The sequence below is a fragment of the Scyliorhinus canicula genome, chromosome 3 (genome assembly GCF_902713615.1).
Source record: "Scyliorhinus canicula chromosome 3, sScyCan1.1, whole genome shotgun sequence".
NCBI classification, from domain to species: domain Eukaryota; kingdom Metazoa; phylum Chordata; class Chondrichthyes; order Carcharhiniformes; family Scyliorhinidae; genus Scyliorhinus; species Scyliorhinus canicula.
In genome coordinates this window covers 159332556-159344898 of record NC_052148.1, presented here as the reverse complement: position 1 = coordinate 159344898, position 12343 = coordinate 159332556, and the positions used below count along the sequence as shown (strand labels likewise).

Sequence of the window (12343 nt, the reverse complement as noted above, 5' to 3'; positions counted from 1 at the left end):
GGGGAGGCCAGAGTGCTTGAGGCCTTCCCACCACTGCTGAGGAAAGAAAGCAGGGAGGTTTGCTATGGCTCAAGGTTGGAATTGTGGCAAACAGGTGAGACTGGCGAGGTGTTATTCAAAATGAGATGCCTGGATAACCAGACATTCAAAAGCCTGGTTAAAAAGGATAGCAAAAATTAGAATGAAAGACATGTCCAATATACCTGGACAATTTCAGCAATTGTCATCCAGCCCAGTGAAAACTTGCAAAGCTGTGAATATTGTTGATATTGAGAAAAATAAATCATTGTTGGATTTATGTAGATAAAAGAGCTTTCCGTTTATAAATCTTAACACAACTAGTGTGACTCAAAAATGGTGATAATGGAATTAGAGTTAATATGAAAACAAAGTGTGCATCACACAAAATATTTTTCAGAAATTTTTCATGAATCAGAAAGCATCTTAAGCCAATAGTTCATTTTTGGGCAAAATACCTCTTTTCAAATGGATTAGTAATCACAGATTTCCATCTAAATGATAAAACAACATAATATTTAGAATATAAAAGTGTTATGAAGCTGGGTTGTCAGAGCACTACCTGGGTCTCAGGATTACGAGTCCAATGACAATGCCATTAGTCTACCATGGCTGCTAAATATCTTTAAGATGTAGGGTGCGATTTAATGGCCATTTGGCACTTAAGCGAGAGCATGACGAGGCTGCTAATTAGCAGGAGAGCCAAAAACGAGAACCGTGCCGGGCGCCGACATGTTTGCAATCTAGCCAGCCCACTCCCCTCGGCGAAATCCGGATCTTTCCTTAGCGTGTCAAGAAACCAATAAACACCACTTAAGCCCAATTTCCATACAATTAACGGGAACGACCTCCTATCTAACGGCCTCCCATGATCTAACAGCCTCTCCAGCAAACGGTCATGCGGGCATCACTTAGTACTCCTTTTTAAAACATGAAACTGGTGGAGGAGCTGCTGCGGGGTCCCGAGATGAGTAGCCATCTTCGCGTACAGGCAAAGAGCCCGAGGGCACTGGGCTTAGAGCGTGTGGGGAATGGGGGGGGGGGCACAGAGCAGGGCGGGTTGGCCGCCCATGGTCTTGGCAGGGGGTAGGATCTAATCGCCCATGTCAACCCCTAGAATGTGCGTATCTGTTCTGGGGACAACACTAGCCCCTGTCTGCCCCACCGACCACCCATAACCCCCACCACCCACGGAGGCCTCTGGCCACGGGGCTGAAGGTTATTGCTAATTGGGAATTGGCAATCGTAGTTAAGTGAGCACCTCACATTTCCCAATTGGTCCCTGTGGGTAGGCATGACATGTGGGGGGTTTCGCCTAGCATCACACTTAGACCGTGATGCCTGGACACTGTGCCTGAACATTGCAGGAAGCAACACCATCGATGCAGTGTCCAACATCCGAACACTAGGGGACATTTTGGCAACCAGAGAGTGTGTGTGCACACCAGGGAGGAGACCTACACCCACTCCAGGTAACATTACATACAGGTGTCTGGAGTATAGGGTGTGGGGGCCAGTGAGCAGGGGCCCCTGCTGCGGCCGGGCACGTGTGGGCAGGGAGTGCCGGGCGGTGGGAGCAATGGAGGGGCTGGCAGGTCCCACGATGAAAGATATTACTGGTTGTCAGTCTCACACCCTCTCCTAATTCCTGCCGACATTGAACAGTATGGACGATATTTTCGACCCTGCGGAACCTGCCCTAATGGTGCTGCTCCCAGGCCAGGCAATGGCAGTAGCAGCGTCGACAGAGGCTTGAGGCGGCGGCCCATGGGCAGGGACCTGCCCCACACCGAGGACCCGGCTGTCAACAGGGCAGGGATGGATCCAGAGGTAGAGGCCTGCGTCGACCCAAGGTGTACAGGCGTCGCTGATCGTTTGAACAGATGACAGACAGCGTGTGCCTCACAAAGCTCCACCTCAGCAAGGAGACTGCCCAGCACCTGCTTCATGTCTTTGTGGACTTGGAACCACATGGAGGAAGAGGATAGCTCCTCCCGGTGGCCATCAAGGTTACCGCAGCCATGAGCCTCTACGCCTTAGGATCATTCTAGGGCTCAAGTGGGGACTTTTACGGCATCCCACAAGCTATAGCCCACAAGTGCATCCTTGAAGTCCCAGATGTCCTCTTTGCCCAGGCAGCGAACTATATTCACATTGACATGGACCAAGCCCAACAAGATGTCCAGGCAGGAGTATTCTCCGCCATCGACGTAATGCCCCAGGTCCAGGCGCTAATAGATGGCATGCATGGTCACCTTGCACTCACCGGGCTATCTGGGAGTGCCCTACATCAAAAGGAAGGGGTTTCACTCCCTGAAAGTCCAACTCGTGTGCGACCACTAGATGAGGGTCCTCATGCACATGTGTGCACGTTTCACAGGGCGTATGCATGACAGCTGCATCCTGGGGCAGCAGGACACCCGGCCTCTTCGAGGACCACCCCAGGATGGCCGGTTGGCTCTTGGAGGATAAGTGGTACTCGCTTAGAACCTGTCTAATATTATCAGTATGGGGACTGGTGACTGATGTGGAGACCTGACACAACGAGGTACATGAAGCCACCCGGTCTGTCATTGAGCGGTGCATTGGACTGCTCAAGATGCAGTTCCAATGCCTTTTCTGCTCTGGTGATGTTCTCCAGTACGCCTCCCAAAGGGTCATTCGCTTTGTGGTGGTCTGCTCTGCCCTCCTCAACCTGCCACAGTAGTGGGGTGGCATGCTGGAAGTGGCGGGAGCCACCTCCGAGGAGGAGGGCAAGGACAAGAAGGGGCCGGAGCAGGCGGGGCTGAAGGAAGAACCCAAGGAGGGCCCACAGGACAAGCCGGAAGAAAGAGGATAGGCGGGAGTGGCAAGAGTCCGGCACCCTGGAGCCAGATAGGCCCTCATTCTCACCCGCTTCATATAGGATGTGATAGTAAAGAGGGGACAGAAACAAAAGCTAGTAAGGAGAAAAGTGGAAGGCAGAGAAACAGATTGAACTGCCTAGTATGGCAGGGAGGTGGCAACCAGAGCTGTAGGTCAGTGGGAGAAATAACTGAGGGAGAGCTACAAACTAAGGTCAGTAAGATTAAGAGGAAGAGCAGGCAGGGAGTGGTTAGTCAACACAGCGGGGCAGGTGGGCTGAAGTGCATTACTTTCAATGCAAGAAGATTTCAGGTAAGACAGATCAACGTAAGAGCTTGGATTAGTATGTGGAATTATGATGTTGTTGCTGTTGCAGAAACTTGGTTGAAAGAGGGACAGGATTGGCAACTAAACATTCCAGCATTTAGATGCTACAGGTAGGATAGAGGGGCGTGCAAAAGGGGTGGGGGAGTTGCATTAATGGTTAAGGAGAATATCACAGCTGCGCTGAGGGAGGACACCTCGGAGGGTTCGGCATCAAGGCAATATGGGTAGAACTCAGGTATAATAAAGGTAGGGCTGCACGGTGGCGCAGTGGTTAGCACTGCTGCCTCACAGTACCGAGGTCCCAGGTCCGATCCCGGCTCTGGATCACTCTCCGTGTGGAGTTTACGCATTCTCCCAGTGTTTGCATGGGTTTCGCACCCACAATCCAAAGATATGCAGGCTAGGTGGATTGGCGACACTAAATTGCCCCTTAATTGGAAAAAATGAATTGTTTACTACAGACCTCCTAACAGCCAGCAGGAGATAGAGAAGATTATATGCAGACAGATCTTGGAAAGGTGCAGAAACAATAGGGTTGTTGTGGTGGGTGATTTTAACATTCCCTATATTGACTGGTACATAGAGGCATGGAAGGAGCAGAATTAGTAAGGAGCGTCCAGGAGGGTTTCTTGAAACAACATGGACTGGATTATCCGCACACTCGCGCGATATTGCAGCCAGCTCAGGGGCGGAGAATCTATATTCCCGCAAGAAATCGGGACCGGCGCCTGTTCATCGGTTCTGCACGCCCCAAAAAGCGGCACACTCAGGGAGTACGCTGCGCCACCTGGGACCTACCTAGGGCCATTTCCAGAGGCCCGCTCAGCCATTCTCCGTCCCCAACCGGCTGATGTACCGATGGCGTGGAACTAATGTGCTCCAGCTGGTCGGGATATTCGCATGGCGGCTGCCGGCCCTGGTAGGGGGTGGGTAGATCGGAGGCCAGGGGGGACCTTATAGGCGACCGGGGAATGTTTGTGCGGGAGTTCAGGGTCGGGCGCGCGGCCGATCGGGGAGTCTCTTTTGTGGGTCCAGCTTCGCAATCCGAGTCCGGCATGGAGCACGGTGCGGCCACTGGAGCTGCCACCGTGCGCGTGCGCAGCCTCCAACCTGGAAGTGTGGGGGCCCAAATCTGCAGCAAAAGCTGCAAGATCTACTGCTAGCCCCCTGCAGGCCTGGGAATTCGTGTCCCTTTAATTCAAGTTTTTCTGGCGTAAAACTCTACCTTTTTAATGCCAGCGTGGGGACTTAGTCCCAATAATGGAGAATCCAGCCCGATGTAAATAACCCAACTCGGGAAGGGGCCATATTAAACCTGGTGCTGGGAAATGAGCCCGGCCAGGTGATTGAAATTTCAGTAGGAGATCATTTCGGGAACAGTGATCATAATTCTGTAAGTTTAAAGCTGCTTATAGAAAAGGACAAGAGTGGTCCTCAGGTGAAGGTGTTAGACTGGTGAAGGCTAAATACAACAGCATTAGGCAGGATCTGGAGAATGTTGACTGGGCGAGGCTGTTTGGGGGAAAATCAACATCCGGCATGTGGGAGGCTTTCAAATGTCAGTTGATTAGAATTCAGGATCAGGGACTTCCGGTGGCTGTGATGGATCAGTAAGCCACACATTTGGGAGCTCCCGTTTTAAAGAGATTTTTCGGCTCTTTTGAGAGCCCAAAACAGAAATTTTTCGACGTCTCCCGGTGGGGGAAGGTGTGCTGAACGACTTTCCCTGCAGTCCATGACTCGAACTCGGAGTGGAAAGGGGGAAAAAACAGCAGCAGCTCCTCAGAAAAAACGGGGGAAGGGATCCAAGATGGCCGCCGACACAACTCCAGAGGAATGGAGACTCTGGGCCCAGGAACAACAAACTGATCTCCTGCGCTGCTTTAAAGAATTCAAGGATGAAGTACTGAGCTCTCTGCAGGAAATGAACAGAAGGCTGTCAGAGATTCAGTCCACCCAGGGTGCTGCCATCAAGAAGTTGCAGACGCAGGCCATTGAACGAGAGGAGGAGGCCGTGGTCCTCGTGAGTAAGGTGGAGGGGCACGAAGCACTCCACAAGAAGTGGCAGGAACGCTTTGAGGAGCTGGATCACCGCATGAGGCGGAAAAACCTGCGGATCTTGGGCCCTGCAGAGGGGCTGGAGGGATCGGACCTGACAGCCTATGTGGCTGTAATGTTGAATTCGCTAGTGGGGGCCGGATCTCTCCATCTGCCCTTGGAGCTGGAGGGAGCGCACAGGGTGCTGGCCAGGAGGCCCAAGGAAGATGAACCCCCGCGTGCGGTGCTGGTGAGGTTCCACCGGTTCAGTGATCGGGAGTGCGTGCTGCGCTGGGCCAAGAAGGTGAAGAGCAGCAATTGGGAGAATGGGGTAGTGCGGATCTACCAGGACTGGAGTGCGGAGGTGGCTAAGCGGCGGTCCGGATTTAATCGGACGAAAGAGGTGCTTTATAGAAAAAAGATAAAGTTCGGAATGTTGCCGCCCGCGCGCATGTGGGTAACTTATTTGGATCGGCACCATTATTTCGATTCCCCGGAGGAGGCGTGGGCCTTCGTGCGGACGGAGAAACTGGACTTGAACTAGGGGTTGGGGGTTGCGAGGTCGGCTGTAAGATATTAGTGCTGGATTCTGCTGTTGCTGTGTTCTCTTTTTCTTCTGTTGTTTTCTTCTTGTTTAGTACTTTTGCAATTTTGATAGGGTTATTTACGGAGGGGTTGTTCTGCTATGTTTTTGTTTTTGTGCTGTGGGACATTGTCTGGGCTGTGTATCTTGAGGGGAGGGTCGGGGGGGTATGTTGTATTCTATGCCGGAGTGGGGGTATGGAGTGGGGCTGATATTTGGGAGCTGCGTCAGAAGGGTGTGGTGGGGCAGTGCAAAAGCGCGGGCTTTCCTCTGGTTTCCCGTGCTGCGGGGCTGGGGGGTGGAGATGGTGATGGGGGAGGCGGGGCCTTAACTGGTTCTTCCCCGCGCTGGAGCGGGGCCAGGAGGAGGGATAGATTGGGGGATGATCCCACTTCGGGAGGGGTCGGGCTATTGGCGGGAGTTTCCGGGGTCAGCAGAAGTTAGCTGACCCACGGAAGTACAATGGAGGACGGTTCGCGGCTGGGAGGGTTCCTAGCCTGGGGGGGAAGGGAGGGGGGAAAGGGGAATACCGGGTTGCTGCTGGTAGGGTCAAGAAGGAGCTGGTGGGGGCTGGGGGGACAGAGGTGAGGGGTTGTCGCTATGGGGACGGGGTCGAGCAGGGGGTGCTGGCCTGGGGCGGGCAGTCAACGGGCTATGGCTAGCCGACGGGGGAGGGGGGCGGGACGCCCTCTTATCCGGTTGGTCACCTGGAATGTGAGAGGGTTGAATGGGCCGGTGAAGCGGTCGAGGGTACTGGCTCACCTGAAGGGGCTAAAGGCGGATGTGGCAATGCTTCAGGAGACCCACCTGAGGGTGGCGGACCAGGTCCGCCTGAGGAAGGGATGGGTGGGGCAGGTTTTCCACTCGGGGTTGGATGTGAGGAACCGGGGAGTGGCGATTCTGGTGGGGAGAAATGTGTTGTTTGAGGCATCGGAGGTGGTGGCGGATAAGGGGGGTAGGTATGTGATGGTTAGGGGCAGGCTACAAGGAGAGAAGGTGGTACTGGCTAGTGTGTATGCCCCAAATTGGGACGATGCAGGCTTTATGAGGCGTATGTTGGGACGGATCCCGGATCTGGAGGCGGGAGGTCTGATCATAGGGGGGGACTTTAATACGGTGTTGGATCCTTCACTGGATCGGTCCAGCTCTAGGACGGGTAGGAGGCCGGCGGCGGCCAAGGTACTGAGAGGGTTTATGGACCAGATGGGTGGGGTGGATCCATGGAGGTTTGTAAGGCCGAGGGCACGGGAGTACTCTTTCTTCTCCCACGTACATAGGGTCTACTCTCGGATAGATTTCTTCGTGGTGAGTAGGGGACTGATTCCGAGAGTGGAGGAGGCCGAGTATTCGGCCATTGCAATCTCCGACCACGCTCCGCATTGGATAGAGTTGGAGATGGGAGAGGTGCGAGACCAACGTCCGTTGTGGCGGTTGGATGTGGGGTTGTTGGCGGAGGAGGAGGTGTGTAGGAGGGTCCGGGCAAGTATTGAGGGGTACCTTGAGGTGAATGATACGGGGGAGGTTCAGGTGGGGATGGTCTGGGAAGCCCTGAAGGCAGTAATTCGTGGGGAGCTGATATCCATCCGGGCACACAGGGAGAGGAGCGAAAGGAGTGAGAGGGATAGACTGGTGGGAAAGATGCTGGAGGTGGACAGGAGGTATGCAGAGGCACCAGAGGAGGGACTGTTGGGGGAGAGGCGCAGCCTGCAGGCTAAATTTGATTTGCTGACCACTAGAAAGGCGGAGGCACAGTGGAGGAAGGCACAAGGGGCAGTGTACGAACATGGTGAAAAGGCGAGTAGGATGCTGGCTCATCAGCTGCGTAAGCGGGATGCGGCTAAGGAGATTGCTGGAGTGAGAGATAAGAGTGGGAATGTGGTGCGGAAGGGGGTAGAGGTGAATGAGGTCTTCAAGGATTTTTACGGGGAACTGTACCGGTCGGAGCCAACGGGGGAGAGGAGGGGAATGGAGAGGTTCCTTGACGGGCTTTCTTTCCCGAAGGTGCAGGAGGAGAAGATGGAGGGGTTGGGTGCGCCGATTGAGCTGGAGGAGCTAGTTAAGGGGATCGGGCAGATGCAGTCAGGGAAGGCACCGGGGCCGGATGGGTTCCCGGTGGAATTTTATAAAAAGTTTGTGGATCTAGTGGGCCCCTTGCTGGTGCGAACACTTAATGAAGCGTGGGAGGGGGGGACTTTGTCCCCGACGATGTCACGGGCGCTGATCTCGTTAATTTTAAAGAAGGACAAGGACCCCCAGCATTGTGGTTCATACAGGCCCATATCTCTCCTCAACGTGGACGCTAAGGTGCTGGCAAAAATCCTGGCCACCAGGATAGAGGACTGTGTGCCAGGGGTTGTGCACGAGGACCAGACAGGTTTTGTGAAGGGAAGGCAGCTGAACACGAATGTGCGGAGATTGCTGAATGTCATTATGATGCCGGCGATTGAGGGGGAGGCAGAGATAGTGGTGGCACTGGATGCGGAGAAGGCCTTCGATAGAGTGGAGTGGGGGTACCTATGGGAGGTGTTGGGGAGGTTTGGATTTGGTGAAGGGTTTATTAGATGGGTGAGGCTGCTATATGAGGCCCCGATGGCGTGCGTGGCTACGAATAGGAGGAGGTCGGAGTACTTCCGGCTTTACCGAGGGACCAGGCAGGGTTGCCCCTTGTCCCCCTTGTTGTTTGCACTGGCAATCGAGCCGCTGGCGATGGCATTGAGAGATTCAGAGAGGTGGAGAGGCTTGGTGCGAGGTGGAGAGGAACATAGGGTGTCGTTGTATGCCGGGAGTGATGGAGTTACTAGCCGAGTTTGGGACCTTCTCAGGTTATAAATTAAACTTAGGCAAGAGCGAGGTGTTTGTGGTGCACCCTGGAGACCAGGAGGAAGGAATTGGTAGGCTCCCGCTTAGGCGGGCAGGGGAGAGCTTTAGGTACCTGGGGGTGCAAGTGGCCAGGGACTGGGGGACTCTCCACAAGCATAACTTTACCAGGCTGGTAGATCAGATGGAGGAGGAGTTCAGGAGGTGGGACATGCTGCCATTGTCGTTGGCGGGGAGGGTGCAGTCCGTCAAAATGACAGTGCTTCCGAGGTTCTTGTTCCTTTTTCAGTGCCTGCCCATATTTATCCCCAGGGCCTTCTTTAGGAGAGTGACTAGCAGTATTCTGAGTTTTGTGTGGGCACATGGGACTCCGAGAGTGAGGAGGGTGTTCCTGGAGCGAGGAAGGGATGGAGGTGGGCTGGCACTGCCCAACCTTCTGGGGTACTATTGGGCAGCCAATGTGTCAATGGTGCGTAAATGGGTGATGGAGGGGGGAGGGGCGGCGTGGAAAAGAATGGAGATGGCGTCATGTAGAGGTACGAGCCTGGGTGCCATGGTAACGGCACCGTTGCCGCTCTCCCCTAAGAGGTTTACCACGAGCCCGGTGGTGGCGGCGACCCTAAGAATCTGGGAACAATGGAGACGGCATCGGGGGGAAACAGGGGGCTCGATGGAGGCTCCACTGGGTGGCAACCATCGGTTCATCCCGGGGAACACGGATGGGGGATTCAGGGGGTGGCAAAGGGCGGGCATCAGCAAATTGAGGGACCTGTTTATTGGCGGGAGGTTTGCGGGCCTGGGGGAACTGGAAGATAAATTTGTCCTTCCCCAGGGGAACATGTTCAGATACCTGCAGGTAAAGGCGTTTGCTAGGCGACAGGTAGAGGGATTCCCTTTGCTGCCCTCGCAGGGGGCGATGGACAGAGTGCTTTCGGGGGTGTGGGTAGGAGAGGGGAAGGTGTCTGACATCTATAAGGTAATGCAGGAGGTGGAGGAGTCGTCAGTGGAGGAGCTGAAGGCTAAATGGGAGGAGGAACTCGGGGAGCAGATAGAGGACGGGACTTGGGCGGATGCCTTGGAGAGAGTCAACTCTTCCTCCTCATGTGCGAGGCTTAGTCTCATCCAATTTAAGGTGCTGCACCGGGCCCACATGTCCGGGACTAGGATGAGTAGGTTCTTCGGGGGTGAGGACAGATGCACCAGATGTTCGGGGAGTCCTGCGAACCACGCCCATATGTTCTGGGCATGCCCAGCACTGGAAGAATTCTGGAAAGGGGTGGCGGGGACGGTGTCGAGGGTGGTTGGATCCAGGGTCAAACCAGGGTGGGGACTCGCGATTTTTAGAGTTGCTGGAGAGCCGGGAGTGCAGGAGGCGAAAGAGGCCGGTGTCCTGGCCTTTGCGTCCCTAGTAGCCCGTCGAAGGATTCTGTTACAATGGAAGGATGCAAGGCCCCCAAGTGTGGAGACCTGGATCAGTGACATGGCGGGATTTATAAAATTGGAAAAGGTTAAATTTGCCCTGAGAGGATCAATACAAGGGTTCTATAAACGATGGCAGCCTTTTTTGGACTTCCTGGCTCAGAGATAGGTAACTGGGTCAATAGCAGCAGCAACCCGGGGGGGGGGGGCGGGGGGGGGGGGTGCATTATTGTAGTGTTTATTCTGTAACTTTATAGTGTGTTAATATGCGTTGTTGTTAAAATGCTGGGTTGTTCATGGGGATGGGGCGAATGTATATGATTGTTAATATTATTGTTATTTTCGGTATTTTACTAAGGTGCGTCAATGTTGTATAAAATCAAAATTTCTCAATAAAAATTATTTAAAAAAAAATAAAAAAATTCAGGATCAGCATGTACCTGTGTGGACGAAAGGTGAGGGTGGCAAGTACAGGGAACCCTGGATAATGAGGGATATTATGAACATTGCCAAAAAGAAAAAGGAAGCATTTATAAAGTCTAAAATACTTAGGCCAGATGAAGCCCTTGAAGAATATAATGCAAGTAAGAAAGAACGTAAGGTCGGAATTAGGAAGGCTAAAAGGGGTCACGAAATGTTGTTGGTAAACAGGATTAAGGAAAATCCTAAGGAGTTTTATACATAAGTAAAGAGCAAGAAGGCAGCCAGAGAAAGGGTTGGTCCATTCAAGGATATTGGAGGGAATCTATGTTTGGAACCAGAGGAAATGGGAGAGAAACAAAATTAATATTTTTCCTCCGTATTCACCAAAGAGAAGGACTTGGTAGATAAGAGTACAGGGTATACAGTGTGTAGATATTTTGAGTTATGTTGATATCAATAAAGACGTGTTGGGCATCTTAAAAAGCATTAAAGTAGATAAGTCCCTAGTGCCTGATGGGATCTACTCCAGAATACTGAGGAGGCAAGAGAGGAAATTGTTGGGACCTTGACAGTAATCTTTGTATCCTCATTGGCTACAGGTGAAGTTCCAGAGGACTGGAGAGTAGCCAATGTTGTTCCATTGTTTAATCGGTGCAGCAGGGATAATCCAAGAAATTATAGGCCGGTGAACCTTACGTCAGTGGTAGGGAAATTATGGAAAAAGATTCTTAGAGATAAGGGCTGGATTCTCCGCCCCGCCACACCACATTTCTGTTTCACCCTGCCAGCGGGATGCTCCATTACGCCGGTGATCCAATGGAGTTTCCCATTGTGGGGTAGCCCCACGCCATTGGGAAACCCACAGACTGCCAGCAAAATGGAGCATCCCGCCAACGGAGAATCCAGCCCAAGGATTCACTCACATGCATGGTTTTGTGAAGGGTGGAGTTGCGGATGTGAAGAGGATTGTCAGAGGATACAATAGGATATAAACTGGTTGGAGTCGTGGGCGGATAAATGGCAGCTGGAGTTTAATCCGGACAAGTGTGTGGTAATGCACCTTGGAAGGTCCAATGCAAGTAGGAATTACACAATAAATGGTAGAACTCTTGCGAGTACTGACAGGCAGAGAGATCTGGGCGTGCATGCCCACCGATCACTGAAAGTGGCAACGAATATGGATAAGGTGGTCAAAAAGGCATACGGCATGCTAGCCTTCATTGGTCAAGGCATTGAATATAAAAATTGGCAAAAAATGTTGCAGCTGAAAAGTACCTTAGTTAGGCCTCATTTGGAATACTGTGTACAATTCTAGTCGCCACACTACCAGAAGGATGTGGATGCTTTGGAGAGGATACAGAAGCTGTTTACTAGGATGTTGCCTGGTACGGAGGGCATTAGCTATGAGGAGAGGTTAGATAAACTCGGTCTGTTCTCACTGGAACGACAGAGGTTGAGAGGTGACCTGATAGAGGTCTACAAAATTATGAGTGGCATGGACAAATTGGATAGTCAGATGCTCTTTCCTAGGATAGAGAGTTAAGTACAGGGGACATAGGTTTAAAGTGCGTGGGGAAAAGTTTAGAACTGATGTGCGAGGCAAGTTTTTAAGCAGAGGGTGGTAAATATATGGAACATGCTGCCTGGGGAGGTGGTGGGTGCAGGTATGATAGCGGCATTTAAGAGGCATCTAGACAAATATATGGGAATGGAAGGATACAGACTCCGTAAGTGTGTATGGTTTTAGTTTAGGTAGGTACCATGGTTGGCGCAGGCTTGGAGGGTTGAAGGGCCAGTTTATATGCTGTAATGTTCTTTGTTCTTTGATTTTTAAATACTGCTGTCACTTGTTAGCAAAGGACTGGTGAGTGCAGT

The 12343-nt window shown here is 52.5% G+C and overlaps 1 protein-coding gene across 17 annotated transcripts in view; it reads right to left on the bottom strand.

The window, feature by feature from the left end:
- The window catches only part of LOC119963057 (prominin-1-A-like), a 308012-nt gene that overhangs the window by 68122 nt on the left and 227547 nt on the right, over nucleotides 1–12343 (bottom strand). For 11 of the 17 annotated variants that reach the window (XM_038791582.1, XM_038791585.1, XM_038791593.1 and 8 more), the window contains one exon: nucleotides 204–251. The exons of the other annotated variants lie outside the window; for them this stretch is intronic. In XM_038791582.1, the coding sequence (XP_038647510.1) occupies nucleotides 204–251 (48 nt within the window). The remainder of the gene's footprint in view (nucleotides 1–203; nucleotides 252–12343) is intronic. 17 annotated transcript variants of the gene reach the window in all.